Below are 18,286 nucleotides of genomic sequence, written 5' to 3' on the forward strand. Positions count from 1 at the left end.
TATACCTGGAAGACTATCATTCATTAAGCAGCAATCCTATCATGAAAAAATGTTATGATAATTCTTTCATTTTATAATATATTTAAAGACTGCAAAATATTGACCCTGGAGAACAGAGCTAGTTTAGCTAGTAGAAATCTATTAAATGTTTGCTCAAGATAATTTTTTTGAAACATGACCTATGGTGGCTCAATTCAAAAAACTATGATAATAGTAAATTTGTAGTGTTTATGATTATTGAAGTGTAACCAAAAATGTATCAATGTCAGGTGAGGTACTTATATTTATGAGACAATATTTTTTTTAAAAAAAATATCGTAACAATTTCTTTGCACCAAGGGAAAAAAATAATTAATTTCAAAGGGAAATATTAACATTGGAGATTGAATATAAAGAATATTATTATAGAGCAAATTAACGAGTCATTTTTAATTATGTTAAGGGCATTTCAAGTAGTACAAGATGTCTATTGAGAAGTCTATTATTTCTATGAAAAACCATACAACTAAATATGGGTTGCCACATTAGTATATTTTGCTGTATTTATATCAGCGCCTTAGGCATCCTAAAATATGTTCACTATATACGCATGCGGTGAAATACATTTTTGTACAATTCTTACATCTCGCCATCCATTCATGCTGAACAGTTTTCAGATAAGGTTCTAAGTTTTTAAAAAATACTATAGGGTGGTGCGATATGAATGTATATATCTTGTTTTATCCAAATGGTGTCACTCTCAGTTACATGCGTGGATAAGGTCATCAGCTTCAGCAGAGAATCCTTAATGTAATTTTTGTGTGTTTTACTATTGTAAGGATTTTTGTTATTCCTGTAATGATTGGTGTCTTATATTTTGAACTGGAGACAACTGGCATGTGTTGGTTTACTTCTGAATTCTTAACATACCTAATTAGAACAATTATTTATTTAATAGCATTAAATGTAGTTAGTGGTGAGGAAGCTGTAAGCTGTTTTGTTAGCTTCCTCGGTGTGGTCTCAGCAGTCCCTTTCTGGACTGTGTATAACTGCTGAATGCCATGACGTGGCTTTTGTAGGGTAAGTTTTTTTTCTGTGCCATCCCCTGCAATTGTTGAGAATTTTTCTTCTCTCTGTTAGATGCTGCTTGGGAAGAAAAGATTTGGATGTATTAGCTAGTCAGCCTAATAACCTTGTGCAGACTGTATTGATTTTCTAGGAGAGAGTTTATGAACTAAATAAACTTGGAGTTGGTGTCTTAATAAACTGCTTCTCTCTGACTGTCACATTTAGTTACAGAGCTGTGCCGTTTAGGGGGGAAAAAGGCTAATTCTGTTACAGATTGTTCACAGCAGGGTCTCTAAATTAGCCCTTTGTTTTGTAATGCCACCTTGCTTGGGCTGGCTTTGAGCACATTTCTCAGTTTTATCCTAATGAGTTGCAACACTGATAATGTGGCTGATGATCTTTCATTGATTTCACTATCACTTGCTTGTCTGGTAATTGATCCGTTGCTGAGCCTCTAGTTAATTATATCGGCTTTGACATGGCCCAGTCCACTGGGATTTTCAAGTCTTGCAGAATAACAGTTTTAATAAAAGAGTCTATTACTGCAGGTGCTTGCTGCTGCATGCCAGTTGATTTTGTGTGCGTGGGTTTTTGCTCCCTCCTCCTTCCTCTCCCCCCCCATCTCTCTCCCCGGGAGTGGGGAGGACTGCAGGACAGGAGGGAAAGAAAGACACTGCGTAGGAGATGCAGAACCGGGGAGCTGGCTATTGACATTGTCCTTAAGCCTCCCACAAATAACAGCCATTAGTCGGAAGGTCAGGAGCTGAACAGGCAGCTTGACTAAGGGTCTGAGTGCCACTTCAGAAAGCAAGAGGCTAGCAAATTTGAGAAGGAGTTTAAGTGGGTAATAGTTAGCTATAAAGGTACAGCCACTGTTGGCACAATTGCCTCACATGGTTTGTTCGGTTTGTTTTTGGTTGTTTGTTTGGGTTTTTTTGCACCCCCATCCCCATTCCACGCAACAAGAATATTTTTCTTGACTGCAGGTGGACTTAATATATTTTAAGGCAACAGTTCTTTGAGTTCTCATTTCTGCTGCTAAGATATTGAATTTGCAGCTTTTGAGACTTTTGTGTGCTTAATGGCGGTGAACTGGAGGGAAGTTTTAACAGAAAAGCTTTCAGGAGATGCCAGGATCTAAAGAGGAAGACACATTTGTGTCAACATAGTGCACAATTCCTCATCTTTTCTCATTGTGCTCTAATGACACCCGGCTGCCATTGAAGCTTTCTCGTGATCCTTTTGTTGCTTTTGAGGAGAATAAGGTTTATTATTGTTCTTTAGTTAAGGAAAAAACTGCAGGAGTGGTACCTTTGTCCTCTTAAATTGCAGACGTTATTAGAAGATGAATGTTCCTTACACATTCAGTTGAGACAAGCAAGATTCCTCTTTTTTTTTTTTAATGCAAGTTGATTTTATCAGGGAGCATGAATTTTGCTTTACATTTCTTTTTTAAAGTTGCCGTATTTGTGTACTCTATGTAGGTATTCTCTCCCTCCCTCCCTCCCTCCCTCCCCCCCTCTCTCTCTTTCTGTTTCTCTCTCTCCTCCGTGCCCCTCCTTCCAGCTTTTCCTCATAGGACAGCAAACTACATATTGTCAATGGGAAAATACTATGTGTTCTTCTAAATACAGATGATTTTAAAAAGTTGTTGATACCAGTGGCTTTTTGACTTCTCGTGATCTCTCATAAACACTAGTTTATCTTAATAGAAATATGTCTTTTTTTCCCCTGGGATGAAACTGTTTTGCTCCTCCTGTCTTCTTTTCCTTTTCCTTTAGGTTGTTAAAGGCTGTTATACAATCTTCATCTGTAAAGTTTAAATAGGACAAAAGAAAGAAAGAGACGTTTAATCTTTACAGAAAAGAAGGGAGACACTTCTTTTCCTCTGACTTTGGCTCCTGAAGGCATTTAGGCAGTTAACAGGAGAGGGAGAGAAGAAAGCTGTGAGAGATGAAACATATATGTAATTGTTCTAGTTTTATATTTAAAAGAATTTTAAGACTATCTTATTTCCACCTCCCCCTTCTTTTTTGGTAAGAGCTTTTGTTGTTGTTGAGGAATTTGGGCTGGGATGATTGCAAAGTAGCTGTGACATCCGTTTCGGTCTTTAATAGGTGTGTGCCAGTATATGTGTGTATTTACATTAAAGTCACATCAACTTTGTGCGGCATTCTGCATGCTTATTGTCTGTATGCGTGTGAGGAGTTGATTTGCCCTCTTCCCTCCTCTCTGTTAGGAGGTTTACAGTCTACATTTAACAGGGAAGTGTCAGCAATTACACGCTGTTCTTGACAGGATTGTTAAAAGAAAACAGGGAAAGGGCCACGGCTTGTTCTCCTCCGATCAGCAGGCGACTTAGAGAAGGTGCATGTGTTTGTTAAGACTGAACTGGGCTAATGCAAGATGTCATTTGGAGCCTGACAGTGGAACGGTGCAGTTGACTCTCTTCTGCTCTGCTATCCAATGACATCCAGTGGCTGAGAGTATGAAGCTGATGGTTGGGTCTCTCCTCAGTGCATCAGGCACACCTGACAGGCAGCTGTAAAACCAAGCCAAGGCGAGCTTTGGGAGTCACAGGGTATGCATAAATGATAGGGGTAACTGTGCAGAAGGTGCGAAAGAAGCTCTTGCCCCCTCCCCAAAGCCCCTCTTCCCCAGATGAAATGCACAACGCAGCTAGCTTAACACCACCACACTCCTGCTACTGGCTGCCAAGAGACTCAAAAAAATCCACCTTCACTTTTCAGTCAGAAGAGGCAGAAGTGGATGTGAGAGACAGAGACATTCAGAGACAAACAGAACGAAAGAGGACAAGAGGCTTGACTTTAAGAGACTCCTGCAGTGACAACTCCATGCAGTTCGGAACAACAAGGACGGCAACCACCTCCGAGTCGGGTTTCATGGGGACATGGCAAAACGCTGACACTAACCTCTTGTTCAGAATGTCCCAGCAGGTAAGGAGGCTTCCTTTTCATTGTCACATGTGGAAAGGTTACTTTTGTTGTTGCTGCTGCTGCTGCTGCTGTCGTCGCTGGCTTGTGCATACTTTTGTCTCTTTTAAAAATTTGCATTTCATCCTTTTTATCATTTGCATTTTTATGTTCCTTTCACTTCAGTGCTGCTGCTGTACAGTTTCTGTAATGTCATAACTTACTCTTTGGTATGTCTGGGTTGACTTCGGTGCATCCCTCAAGGGCTCCTAAAAAAAAAAAAATAGAAAGAAGCAAATAAGGAAGCCTAATACTGCTTTAAAAAATAAAAATAATCAAGCTCCCTTCTCAAAGTTTTCCAGTGAGATTATTTATCCTGGTTTATTGCCTTTGTCTTCTTTTCTTTATCCCAACCTCCTCATTTTTCTTTTCTTCCTCCTTTATAAACTTTTTTTAAAAAAAGCTCCCACTATTACAGTCAAAAGTCCTTTCTTCCTTTTTACCCCCCCCACCCCCCCCTCCGAATATGTAAGTCCCTTTATGAAAACTAATTCTAAACTTGGGGAGGGGAAGCAAAACAGTCTAATTGAGTACAGGTGGAAGAAAACAGTGTGTCCGGATCCTAAAGAGGACAAAGCGATTGTGTTGGAATTCCTGCTAGCACACAGCTGAGGGTCCTTGGATGAAACAGTTCCAGCTGCTGCTTGTTCTCTCGCTGTCTCTCTCTTTTTTCTTAAGACAGTTTCTCTGGAGTTGTATCCTGGTGTGTTATCCCCCGAGCAGTTCTTTAACCTGGGGCTGCATTTAAGAGAGGCTGGTATGGACGGGGAAAGTTAAAATGCTCTTGCAAGACCAGTAGTAACGGATAATTAATCACAGAGCTAGTAGGTGTATTGGTACCAAACTCTTAATGATACGGGGCCCAGAACTCCGTGGCTTCTCTTTTGCAATTCTTTTGCTTCTTCTCTGTAAAATATGTACTGCATGAAATAATCACACAGAGTTTGAAAGGGCGGCCGGGAGGAGGGGGAAGGTGAGGGGGGTGAGATTTCAGTGTAAACCCACTTAAAGAAATTTGTAAAGAAGACTTTTTAAAAAATATAAAGCATATGCTAATTGTTCCCTCTTAGTTTTCTTTTTCTTTTTAAATTACTTCTTTTGAAAAGTTGTTTCACATCTCCTTACTCAAGAAGCTGAAGCAATCAAAAGTTGCAAGCTATGTTTTTATTATTCAGAGAGGTCTTTTATTGTCAGTTTTTTTTAATGAATGAATTCCATTGACATGAATATGACTCTCACTTTACCACTCTTGCAGCAAAAGGGACATAATTTGTTATTTTAGTGAAAAGAAAAAAGCAAATACTGATACCTTGTGGAAAGTCAAGAAAAAGAAAACATCTTTACAAACTAATATAGTTTATAACGTAGAATAGTTGTGTACAGAGTTTAAATATCACATGTACTTTCCATAGGATGGCTGTGTTCTAAATAAAGTATATTTAGATTTATCCTGTAGAGGGACCCTGATTACAAGTGATACCAGCTTCCTGTACAGAAATATAATCAACCTAAGCTAAAAAGGCAACATATATTTTACAGAGACTAAATGAAAAGAACAATTCTCACATTACATGCTACACACTAATGCAGTACATTATATGTTCGTTTATTGCATCTCTCTTAGTTTTTCATCCATTTTCTAGTCATATATCCATCCTAACCTAACTGTCATTCTTTTTTAATATCCTCATATTATTAGAACTTTCATAGTTGGAGTAATTTTTCCCCTCTTGTTTTGGCAACACAAGAGTTAACCCAGCTAAAGCCATATAGGTAAATTACTCTTGAACCACATACTTCTTGTAAGACTGCCCATTGAGTGTTTGACTTTTGTAGCGAAAGTCATTCATAGTTTTTGGAATAATAGAAAGTGGTAGATGTCAGGCTCCAGAGTTCAACAAGTAAAAGGAAGACTACTCTAGGCAAATGAGCAGGCAAATATAACTGATAGAAAAATGCGAGTTTATCCACTATTCAGTTGTTAATTTGGGGGGTTGTTAGTTTTGTTGAGCATAAAGATTTGTTTCTCCTTTTCCCCTCATTACTGGACACATATGGTCATGTTTATTTTCCTGAGACTGTGTTGGAAAAGGAATAATAGTATGTATAGTATATGACTAAATGCATGGCAGATGCTGTATTCAGTGTTGATCATTCCACTGAAATACACTTGCAGAGACAGTAGCATTGAATGGTAATGCTGAATGTATGGATTTTTTAAAAAAGTATGTTTTGCTTTTGTGCCAGTGTTGGTTAAAATGCTGTTGTCTGCCTGAATGCATATAAGAATCTTGATTTTCTTTTTTTTTATTCCTGCTCTTTTTTAAAGAGTTAATTGATTCCATTTCATGGGTAACGGTGTATTCAAAATTCTAATTCTTCTCCAAGATACTATTTCTGTGATCAATTGCAACTGCTATGCATCTGAACATATTTCTGACAACCTCAACCATAAACTTTTTTGTTGCTATGTGGGTCATATTGTCTATGGGTCATATTCATCCCCCTTGTCCCTAGGATTGATTTAGTATGACGGTGATTGATAGCTTAGAAGAAACTGTTGATAAAATAGATACGTGCACTGCAAATAAAACTTTTGAATAGTTTAATAAAACAGATTTTATATAGAATGCACAGAATAAATGTTATTCCTACCTGGAAGGAGATTTCAAAATTTTTTTAAGGCAATTTGAAGTAAATATGTGGCACTGTGATAGAAAACCAACAGGTACTTGGAGAGCAGTAAAAATTCTTAGTTTATAGTAAGATATTTTTTTTTCAGAATATATATACTAGAAAGAAATAATTGCATAAATATAAGTAAGTTTATATGTGCTTCTGTCAAGTATCTTCATTTACTTGCTGTACGTCTTAGAAGAATGTATAGAGGTAAACCATTCTTGCTATGAGAGCTATTCACGGGATATATTAGAACATTTAGCTTTAGAGATTCACAGCTTTCTTGTTTCTAAAGTTTTAAAAATGCACATTTAACCTTATACCAGTTCTACTTTTGTACCTTTAAAAAAATAAGACATAAACCCAACTGGTCTGCAGATCCTTTGAAAGGAATGTTCTGTGTACAAAAATAAGTGCAGATAACTTCAAGGAACATATATTTTAACTTTTTTTCAAAGGCTCTTCTTTAGGTCACTTTGATCAGTGATAGGTGGACAGCGTCCAGAAACCTTTAACTTCTGGTCTTTACTGATTTGGACAGAGACCAGATTTAAATCCAAGCCGTTTGTATATGTACACATGGAAACATACACATCCCAGTTCTGTTTCAAAGTAAAAAAAGAATGCCTATTGATTGGTTGAATAACAGAATACTTTTTCCTTTTCTTTTATTTCTGATTGAATAGTTTTTTACATTTATCCAAAAAAAGGTGTCATTTTCCTTCTTCCAGCTTCTCTTAAGGGCTATGCTAAAATACTTTAAATGAACTTGACTATAATATAAAAACAGCAGTAATGAATAATGATAAAAAAAAAAAATGCCAGAAGTGAGTAAAAGCATTTTTTACTCTCCTGTTCCAAATCCAAAAGAGATAAACTCTTGAAGTTATCTTTTCAGCCAGTTAAGAGTAATACTGGGGTTGTCTGTTCATCTGTGAGCCATTATACAGTAATTTTAAATTCATCTACTGCTGCAACAAAATTAGCGACATAATTTCATTGTGTTACTGTATCTTATTAAAGCACAAATATCTGACATCTTGTACTGCTGCTTTATTTGGCTTCTCACCAGTATTATTACAAGTGACAATTTTCCTATTGTGGATTCAATTCTCTCATCAGCACAATGACTTTATTACTGGAACAATCATTTCATAGATAGATGAGAAGTAAGACAAGGAAACTAAATCAGATCTGTATATTTCTATTAATACGGATGCATCTTTTCGTCGGAAAAAATGAAGAATTGGAATGTATTGGAAAGGTTGGTTATGAAAGCTTCCTTATTTTGCTGCAACATATTCTACACAGAAAAAGTTTATATTTTCAAATACTATGTAGTAGGAATATTTGATTCCAATTTGAGTGCAAAACAGCCCATTGTAATTCTGCTAGTGTAATATTTGGTTACCCTTTAATGAGAAAGTTAAAATCAGAAAGATAGTTATATTTACTTACAAATTGTATGGTCCAAGAGTAAAATATTATCTTTTTACCTGTAAAAGTATTACAAATTTTCTGAGCTTCATATTTAAAATAAAATAAAATAGCAATTCATTCCAGTAAATGGGGGGAAAAAAAACACTGTTCATTTGGTTCAAGAGGCTTTTTGTAAGTCTCATCTTAACAAGAGAAGCTTGTAGCAAAGATATGAATGATGGCCATTTTATGGCAAACATTAGCAGTTGGGACATTTTCATATTTTTTTCATATGTGTTAAGGATCATTTTGCTTTGCTTGTTAATTTGTTCAGATGTATCAGTGGTAAAATAAATCTGTTGGGAGATAAATACTGTATGTGGCTGTGTTTGTGAGTGTTGTACAGTTCATTCTGGAAAAATTAAATGCTGGTTTTAAGATATTTGTTGCTGGTAAGTTGTCCTAAGTAGTATGATTTGCTTGGCCTTAAGAAAGTGTTATCTCTTAGCATATTGATGTTCTTTGTAATATGAGTGTTTAGAGGTAAGCAGATCCATTTATTAGAAAGAATATGAAATACATGTGCTGTTCAAAATAATATACAGATTCATATTCCAAAGATAATGCATTTTCTTATTTGAAAGCTCTTTGGAAGCAATGCCATCTCTCCATTTCTTATTTATATAGGAATATACATGTTTGTATGTGAATATGTTGCATATGGTTGTGTCTGTGCATAAAATATCAACAGCTATGTTTGTCCGTTACATTGTTTTTATGAAGACATATTCTCAAGAAATATTTTAAATACTAAGGTGCTAGAAGACTCTTCTGCAAAAGACAAATAAGGTTATTCCTCTGAAAAATGGATATAAATAATAAATAATGGATTAGAAAATAAATTGCCTAATATATGCAAGGCTATATGTGCATGCCAATATCCTATATAAGATAGATAGATAGATAGATAGATAGATAGATAGATAGATAGATAGATAGATAGATAGATGATAGATAGATAGATAGATAGATAGATTATAGATAGATAGATAGATAGATAGATAGATAGATAGATAGATAGATAGACAGACAGACAGACAGACAGACAGACAGACAGACCGAATGGCGCACTCTGACATGCAAGCATAATTTTCCTTTTTCAGTGTGGTCTATTTGATGGGTGCATGGGAAATACACTGTCAGTTGTTGAAAGCAAAAACAATTGTGTTTTATACGCAGGCCAATGTATTTATTTTCTTTTAACCATAGTCCGTAATTTTTTTGTTCTTCTAACTTTAAAGCTATCTTTAGGTAGTAATAGTGAATACACATGGCATCTAATTTGATGACGTAATGAACAGCTTGGATCGTAAAGAAAAATCATTGTGATGGTATAATTGTAGGTGCTCGATTTAAAAGAGTTAATTTTGTGAGCTGGTCTACTTTGTGCAGAATAAAAGAGTTAGATAGCAGACACAGTAAGATATAACAGCAGCACCTCTTGCTTAAAGGATGGCTTGCCTTGACTTTTAACCCTAAATAATTAGTTGCTGAGTAAAGCATCCTTCAAATGTTGGGACAAAATCCTGCATAACTGAGGCTGGATTGCAGGGATTGTAGTGATAGTGAAAAAATTCACATTTACCAGGTCATGGTGACATGGTAAGCGATTGCAAAGGAACACTGGGTTTACTGATACTAGGCTGGCGTCATAAGTTAGAAACAAACAAAATAAAAGCCTCTTGGTTGCCCTCCCTTTCACCATCAATTTTGCTGATGGTGAGGTTAATTTTCATTCATATAGACTAGTAGATTGTCACATTTTAGAGTTTCAGAATTTAGGGCATTTGGAGGTTTAAAAGAATTAGGAGATAGATCAAAATATTCAAGTTGGAATAGGGTTTTTCCTTATGCTTTAACTTCAGTGAAAATTGATTATTTGCAGTCCACAAGATAATTATACCGGAATGCTTAATTCACACATGTCATTTTAAAAGTCCTGAGAATATGGATATATACAGAACGGATTCTGTTAGTTAGAATGGTATTTACTGAAAGCTCAATAGAAAAAATGGTGATAAACCCTTTGTGTTTTTTTCTGTAAAAATAGGCATGGCAGATTCTTTTCTAACCCATGAGAATAAAAATCTATGAAAACTAAAGGAAATATCTGAAGGAAATATCTCTTTTAGAGGTATTCAGAATAGCTTTAATTAATGAACTACAGCTTATTTCAGTGTAGCGTAGAACATATTAAACAGCTTCTGTGTCACCGCCTTCATCTACTACTTGTGGTTTGGGGAATGGTAAGTTACTCCTTGCTTATACTACATTTATGACTGTGAATTGGCATACAATATATCAGATTCTGTGTACCCTCATATGGCCCATATAGTGAAGAGAAACAGCTGTGCTAGTTAAACGAACACTATGCTTACAGGGGGAGAAAAAGTAGCAGGGAAAATGGATTTTAATTTAAGAAAAGAAACACTCTGGAGAAGGTGAACTTAATTTGGCACTGCTTATGTCTATAAAACCCATTCCACAAAGAATCTGGAAGTCAAATACTGTGTTGTGTTACTTCTTCTCTGTGTGTATATTAGAATTTTTGTAATATCCAATATTAGTGTTCTTTTTTTCCTTATTCTGAATAGCCTTGATTCCCCCCACAGATTTAGCCATTAATGGGATTTACTAGATAAAATTTATATATATATATATATATATATATATATATATATATATATATATATATATATATATATATATAAATATATAAACAATATTCTTTATATTCCTAGCTATTACGTATTCTGATGTGTTTTTGTCTCATCCTATATGAATTATTCTTGGTTGGAACAGTTTACTCATCCTATATGATCATTCTTGGTTGGAATGGTTTATTCATTATGAACAAACTGTTATCAAAGGATTACATTCTTTTCATTTGTTTGGAACACATATGTTCTCAGATGTCATTTATGTGTGATAATTTTAAAAATATAACAGCATTTAGAGGGGCTAAACAGCATTTAAAGGGTACAATGATATGATATGATTTTCTGAAAAAGAGTCACGTGCAGAATAATTTTATTCTCTTTATTTAATGTGGGAATTTATCTGTGGCACACTGCTATGTTTGTAAATTTCAGCATGTTAATTCTCCTGTAAGAATTATTTTATTTCAGTAAAATGTATTTTTTCATGGAATGCAATTTAAATGAATGCAAGCCAGCATAATGCTGTTCACTTTCTTGATAGTAAGTTTCACTGAAATTATTGGCCTTTGCCTCTGTGCTAGCTTGTATAAGATCATGCTGAAACATTAATGAAAACCAATGCAACTTAAGTATGCACGCTGTTTTCCCATATGACATTGAAAAGAATATTTTTGCTGTTTCTGTCACAACTGAACACAGTTCATCTTATATAAAACTTGAAGGAAAAAAATGAAAAAGAGGACAGCTTTTATTTTTTAAATATTTTAGCACCAGCAATTTATCAGGGATTTTCTTCAATAAATGAATTATAAACACAGGGACTTGTGGCCAAAAGCTATTTTTTGAATAAAAATCAATTGCTTTCATGTTCCAATCACATCACATGAAACTCCTAGTTTAAGTCTGTAGAAAGTAGATGGGGAAAACAGTGTTCTCTGTAAAGAACAATATCAAATCTGCATGAAAGCTATCCATTCCTTTGCGTACATACATGCAAGTGTTTTTAAAGGACCAGGCCTATTCTGTGGTTCTTCACTTTTGTCATATCAGATTTCAGTCTATTTGCAATTATACACTGAGAGCAGTTTTCACCTTTTAAACAGGATAATGGGGGGGGGGGGGTTGTAGATCAGAAACCTGTCAAATTACGGAAGAAAACAGCTTCATGTATGCTTTATTATTCCATAAGGCCATGTGGATGTCATGGATTTCCTGGTTTTGTTTCAGTTTTTCCAATCAGATATTAGGTTGAGAAAAACTGCTGAACTGTGGATAAAACGACACTCAGTAGGCAAACCACTGAAAATCTACCTGTGCCTGGCATTTTTCATACGGGCACCCTAGTTTAGCTATTGGCAGAAAGTCCATTTATTTTGCCTCTATAAGGAGAGGCAAGATAAAAATGTAGAATTAGGTAACTTGGTTTCTCAGAGTCTAATATTGGTAGACTGCTTGGTCTAATCTTTATGGAATATTAGAGGAAAGGCAGTACAGTAGTCTGCGCTTCAGTCCCTTCCAGAAGTGGCATTTTCTTCCTAATCTACCTGGCCATTTTCTTCCTAATCTACCTGGCCAGTAATAATTTTAGCACAAACATTTTTCTGTGACACTAAAATACAACAAATACAATGACAAAAATCAGGTACAATTTATTATAAAAATTATTCTGCTTTCTTTATATAGAATTGTCATGTTTAGTAGGGTATTACTGCAGATATGTGCAATTGAATTTGAATGCCCTAATATACAAATTACTTGTGGGTAAATGAATACATTTGATTGGAAATTATTTCTACCAGAACTGGAAAAATGGATATGTATTCCATATTATAGGTATGTATTCCATATTATCTTACAGAGATCAGAGAACTGTAAGAGTATAATTTTATGCATATTTATTCGTAGGGAGTTTCACTACGTTTTCCTAGGAAGTATTCTCAGGCTTTGATTGGAATACTTGGTAGGATTTTTGTTATTGTTGTTGTTTATATTTAGTAAAGCTTTAAAGTTTGTCAACTTTATTAATGTTGCACATCATAGCTCTTTGTTCCCAGGACAATTGAGCCAAGACTTACATTTGCCAAGATCATCTGAACTAGTTGTCTGCAGGGGAAAAAAAATATCAGTAATGAAGAGTACACGTGGAAAAAAAGTAATTACTTCCAGCTGGCTTTATGCAATAGCAAAACTAATATTAAATTGAGAAGCTTAATTAGTGTGGATTTAATTATTTTTGCATTGAAAGGGAACGGTGTAATTCTGTTTTTTAAAAAAAATTTGGTCCTAAGTATTTCTAAATATAAAAAGGTGGTTTGTTCTTGGCATAATCAGGGTAGAAACTGTGGTGAGATTTCTACCCATCCATAATGCCCTACACCACTTGCCATTGTCAGCATGCCTGGTGCAGCTGGCAGCATTTGACTGTCATTTTATAAGTAGAGAGATTTTATTCAGTGGAGGAATTCAGGAAGGCATTCTGCATTTGTGACTCCTGCAAAACCTGATTTTATTGACCTTGTTATATTTAACAGGTACGTTGCAAACATATTTTTTATTTGAATATTTTAAAGTTATAGATCAGCATTAAGGGTGAGGAAGAAGAGGAGATTAAAAGCCCTTCCTTACTGGGGTCAGCATGTTATACCTAGATAAATTTTCATTGTACTTTATGGGGATATCAGCACTTGTCTGAATTGAAACCATATTGAAAACATGAAAAGACTTAGGTATGGATATAATCCTGAATCTGCTGCAGGTATACAACAAAGATCTGTTCGTTCCTATATAATCCAGTTGGAACTCAAGGCTCCTTGCTGACTTTAGATGGGATCTATTGAGAATTAAAGTATTGTTAAGTTACATTGATTTCTGTGGGAAAAAAAAAACAAACAAAGGTAAACTAAATAGGAAAAGAGCCATGGAGAGGAGGATATTCTGCATTTCTTTAGATAAACATGACATGAAATCTGCTTTGCATTCCTCCACAACTCTATAGGTTTAATCTAGATGTTACAAGGAAAAAAAAAATGAAAAGAAACAGCAGCTTAGTCTAGATAAACTCTTAAGTGCACACTTAAGTCAATCCCCCGGGTATTTTTTTATTTAGATTTTCAGTTAGGCTTTAAGTCTGAAATCATTCACAGCTAATTATTAAGATTGGTATTGCTTATATACAATGCAGTGGGTTGCAGTTACTTATTTTAAATGCTAATTGTTCAAGGTAAGATCCTGCTCACCTGTCGAGTTGATTAAAAGTAGCATGCATTGGAAAAGATAAGTTATATTCTAAATCATGAGTGAAATGATTCACCTGATTGGATCCATAGCTGTTTTCAAATAGCCATAACTCCCATGCTAAAAAAAACCCATATAGTAGTACTGATTTCTGAAAAAAATGTATATTGATTTAAGTTCTCCACTCTTCTATTCTGTCTTTATACTTGTAATTTTTGATTTAAAAAATGTTTAATATGCTTACCTGTTATACCAATGGCGTCCAATTTTAGCAACTTTAAACTTTGTGACTTGTGAACTTCCATAATTAGCCAGTCATGCTGGCTGGGGAATTCTGGGAGTTGAAGTTCACAAGTCCTTAAAGTTGCCAAGGTTGGATATCCCTTCTCTAAAGAATGTATTGCATAGGAAGCACTGAACCTCAAACTATTATGTTTTCTTTAGAAGTTTCTGTTAGAATTAAAATAGAGCCACACTAATCCACTATTAATAGTCTGTTACACTTCTACAGTATGGGTGATTCATTCTTATCAACATTTTATCTATTGCATGAATGTTCAGCCTCCAGTCTAAAAAGTTGTTTAAGGGCATGGTTTTTTCCTGTGTGCATGGCCATTATACATGGTCTACAGAGACTAGCTATAGGGATGTTCAGTCACTCATAAGACTTCAAATCAGCGTGGAAGTAATGTTGTCATTCAATCATTCTTAAGCCCTAGGAAACTAGATATTCAACCTATTCAATCAGTAACACAATTCCTTTAATGTTATATATTTAATTCTGTCTATGAATGAGAAATATAATTGCTAAAATATTAGAAGTTTATTTTGCAAACTATATGCCACCTTTCTGTGGGAAAAAAATAAACCACTTTCTTTCCAAATAAACATAAAGCCTCTTTCAAACCGAGGTGAACTTCTGGTCATATTAGAAATACTTCCTTTGTAACAGCAAAGGAGTGGTTTTCCATTGTCTTTAGGTTGTTTTGTTTTTTTTTAAATTTCCCATATAGCCTACAGCCCTTAGATATTTTTAGTGATCTCCCACTTAAGTACTGACCTGGTATGAACATGATTAGAATCTAACCATGGATCAGCCTGAATTGGTTATATGCTACTACAAGGAATATAAAATATCACCCTGATACAATACAATGTTGAACTGGAAATACATCCCACTATCCTCAGTGGTGCTTATTCTCACATAAGTATGCATATTTAATATGTGCAGTTATTCAATACATAAACTGCCCAGAATCATTATTTGAGATGAAGAGAGAGAGGGAAAGGGAGAGAGAGGGAGGGAGGGAGAGGGGGAAGAAGAAGGGAAGGGGAGAGGGATAAAATATATAATAAATTAATAAATTAATGGATGAATGAATGAATGAATAAATGAATGAATGAATGAGTCTGACAAATGGGGCAGTAATATTCCCACTGTTTGGACATAGCTGTATTTATTGTAAGAACATATTTTCAAATAAATTTTACCTTTTTGTTCCTTAGTAGAAATTCAAAATTAACTTCCTCATTACTTCAAGCAAATTATGCTTACTTTTACATAAATTACATTTTATAGGAAAAACTAATAATTGCTTAGAAGATAGCAACATAGACAGCCAAATAAATTACTTTTTCATTATATTTGGAATGTGGTATCTTTTGTAGCATAGCTTGTTTTAGTATCAACCTAGCACCTCTTCTCATGCTAACATGTCTGTTTCTGCAAATCAGAGGTTACAATTAGAAGAGCAATATGACTTTCATTGCCTACAAAAGTCATGAACCACGGATCTCATACAGTAAAAACAAAGGTGCTATGAAGTATATTTGGGGCTGTCATTGTAATTTAAAGAATGAAGCAAAGAAAATTCTGCGACATAAAAGTGATTTGTGTGCACTTTGGCAGATAGTGTAATGCAAAACTCTCTTGGATTATTTTGCAAATACATTATTTTATGCATACATTTGAAAAAATAGGTGGTATAATTTAATAGATAATTGCAAAATCCAATAAAATTACTGTCTTAGTCAATTTTAATCTATTTTCTTATTCTGTGAACCAAAATCAACTGGATTTTGACAAATAAAGAACATTTGCATACTATCTGTTCTTGGTATGATATCAGTAAATTATTGCAAAAAGGATGCAACTTAGTATTTCATTGCAGTGATTGTTTTCAACTTGCCAATGAACTTTTCTTTCCATTTCCTATTTGTAAGAAAATAAAGCTAAGAATCTTTGGTTTCAAATATGAAATGAAAATTATCTTTTTCCATTTAAAAAAGTAATTAAATTTTTTATATAATTTTATTAAGGATTTGATTACAGTAATAAAAACTAATTAAAAACCAAACTTAAAAAGTGTGAAAAAGAAAAATTGCAAGAAAAATAAAGATAAGAAAAAATAAAAGAATAAAAAAGTAACTTCCAACCTTCATGTACAATTTAGTAACTCTTCACTTTATAAGGTTACATACAGATATCACTTCATCTCATAATCCCATCCCTTATCTATAAGCAAATCCATATAATATTAATTTTTTAATCCTGGTGTCAGCAGTAAGTCCATAAAGAATTGCCAGAATGTATTATATTAATCTTGATAAAATAAACAAACTTTATATTGCTTCCTTTTACTTCTTACAGTCTTAATCTGTAGTTAGTTGTTGTAGGATTTAATTTTCTTCAATTTTTCTTGATCTCACCTCATAGCCTTCTTCATGGATTTAATAAACCTGTTTTGTAGATTCAATAATAACTTTTCCAGGTTATTCTCTTGGTTTAATCATATTTTTAAAACTTCAGTATCTTCTGTATATCCAGTTATATACAATCTGTCTACCTCTCATTTTTAGTTTCACTTTTAATATTTTCTCTGCCTTGTCAAACAAAATTTGGTTCACATGATATTACCTCATTGATATGGATATAATCTATCCATAGAATCAAACATTACTGACTGTGCTACTAATTTCTGGCTCCATTCTTCAAAGTTATTCTGTAATATTTGTAATGTTATGGGCCATTTTGTAAATCCCAGTTAACTGACAGCAAAAGTTGCTTTGTAATTTTCTTTCTAGTCAGTGCTAGTATCCAATTTTTAAAATCGCAAAGTTGTTTATCTGTGTTATGAACAAAATAGGCAAAATAACCCTAGTTCACACAGAAGCTATTTATTTTTATAGTTAATTGTAAAACCTTACAGCAAAAATCAATATTCTAAATTTAACTGGACTCTTAATCCATTTGTAAATTTCTTAGATTAAAATCTTTAATTTTTTGCTGTTTCTAATTAATTTTTCATTTGTTCAAGGTTGAAGTTAACTTTTCAGACTTGTTATTCCAAAGATCTTTAATAGCTTTAAGACAGTTTAGATAATTTCCAAAAGCGCAGCTTGGGAATTTACTGTCCTTTAAAAGACTCTGTCGTGATTGTGAGCAAGATAATCCCTTCGTCTGCTGATGGTCAAACCTGCAGAAAACTGCTATCCTGTAGTTTCCTTGTGAGTAGCATCTGTCCAGAGCACATATGTGCAATCTTCTGTTCTATCCTATCGGGAGAGATTGTAAAGAACTAGTGTATTCACCAGTCCTTTGGCATTTGCTGTGGCATTTGCTGTGGTTATCATCACTTCTTTTGTGGCGATGTCTTCAGTTTGTTATGTTTCCCCTGGAAGTCCAAAAGTAGTTCAATTTTTGTTGCAAGACAAGTTGGGTCAAAGTCATATGAATAATTAAGAAAACTTTATTTATCTGGAGAAATAAATAAATTAAATTGGATGAGTGAAAGGCAGCAAAGGTCGTAAAATGGGGTAAAACTCACTTAACAAATGTTTCACTTAACAACAGAAATTTTGGGCTCAGTTGTGGTTTTAAATTGAGAACTACCTGTAGAATTCTCAGATCCACACACCATCAGTTTTTTTTAAAGAAAATATGGCCAGTATAGCTCCATTAAGAGAGAGCCCTACATGTTTGTTGGGCAATACAAATTTCTCTGGGCCCTAATATTTGCAATTCTTTACTGGTAGGGATTATCTCAGTATTATGTTATCTTCAGTCCATATTCCTGTAAATGCTTCAGCTTCATTTCAAACAGTTCCTATTTTTTTCAGCTGATCCTCCAATCCATCTGTCTACTGCAAACTGAAGTAATATTTAGATGTGGACATTTAAATACACGAAATACA

General features: G+C 34.3%; 1 protein-coding gene across 1 annotated transcript in view; it reads left to right on the top strand.

The window, feature by feature from the left end:
* Positions 1–3,638: 3,638 nt before the first annotated feature.
* The window catches only part of BNC2 (basonuclin zinc finger protein 2), a 295,002-nt gene continuing 280,354 nt past the window's right edge, over positions 3,639–18,286 (top strand). The window contains exon 1 of the mRNA XM_070935541.1: positions 3,639–4,004. Coding sequence (XP_070791642.1) covers positions 3,639–4,004 — 366 coding nt within the window. The remainder of the gene's footprint in view (positions 4,005–18,286) is intronic.

Source organism: Pituophis catenifer, unplaced genomic scaffold, assembly GCF_029215685.1.
Source record: "Pituophis catenifer annectens isolate HBS135680 unplaced genomic scaffold, rPitCat1.0.hap2 SCAF_2, whole genome shotgun sequence".
NCBI lineage: Eukaryota > Metazoa > Chordata > Lepidosauria > Squamata > Colubridae > Pituophis > Pituophis catenifer.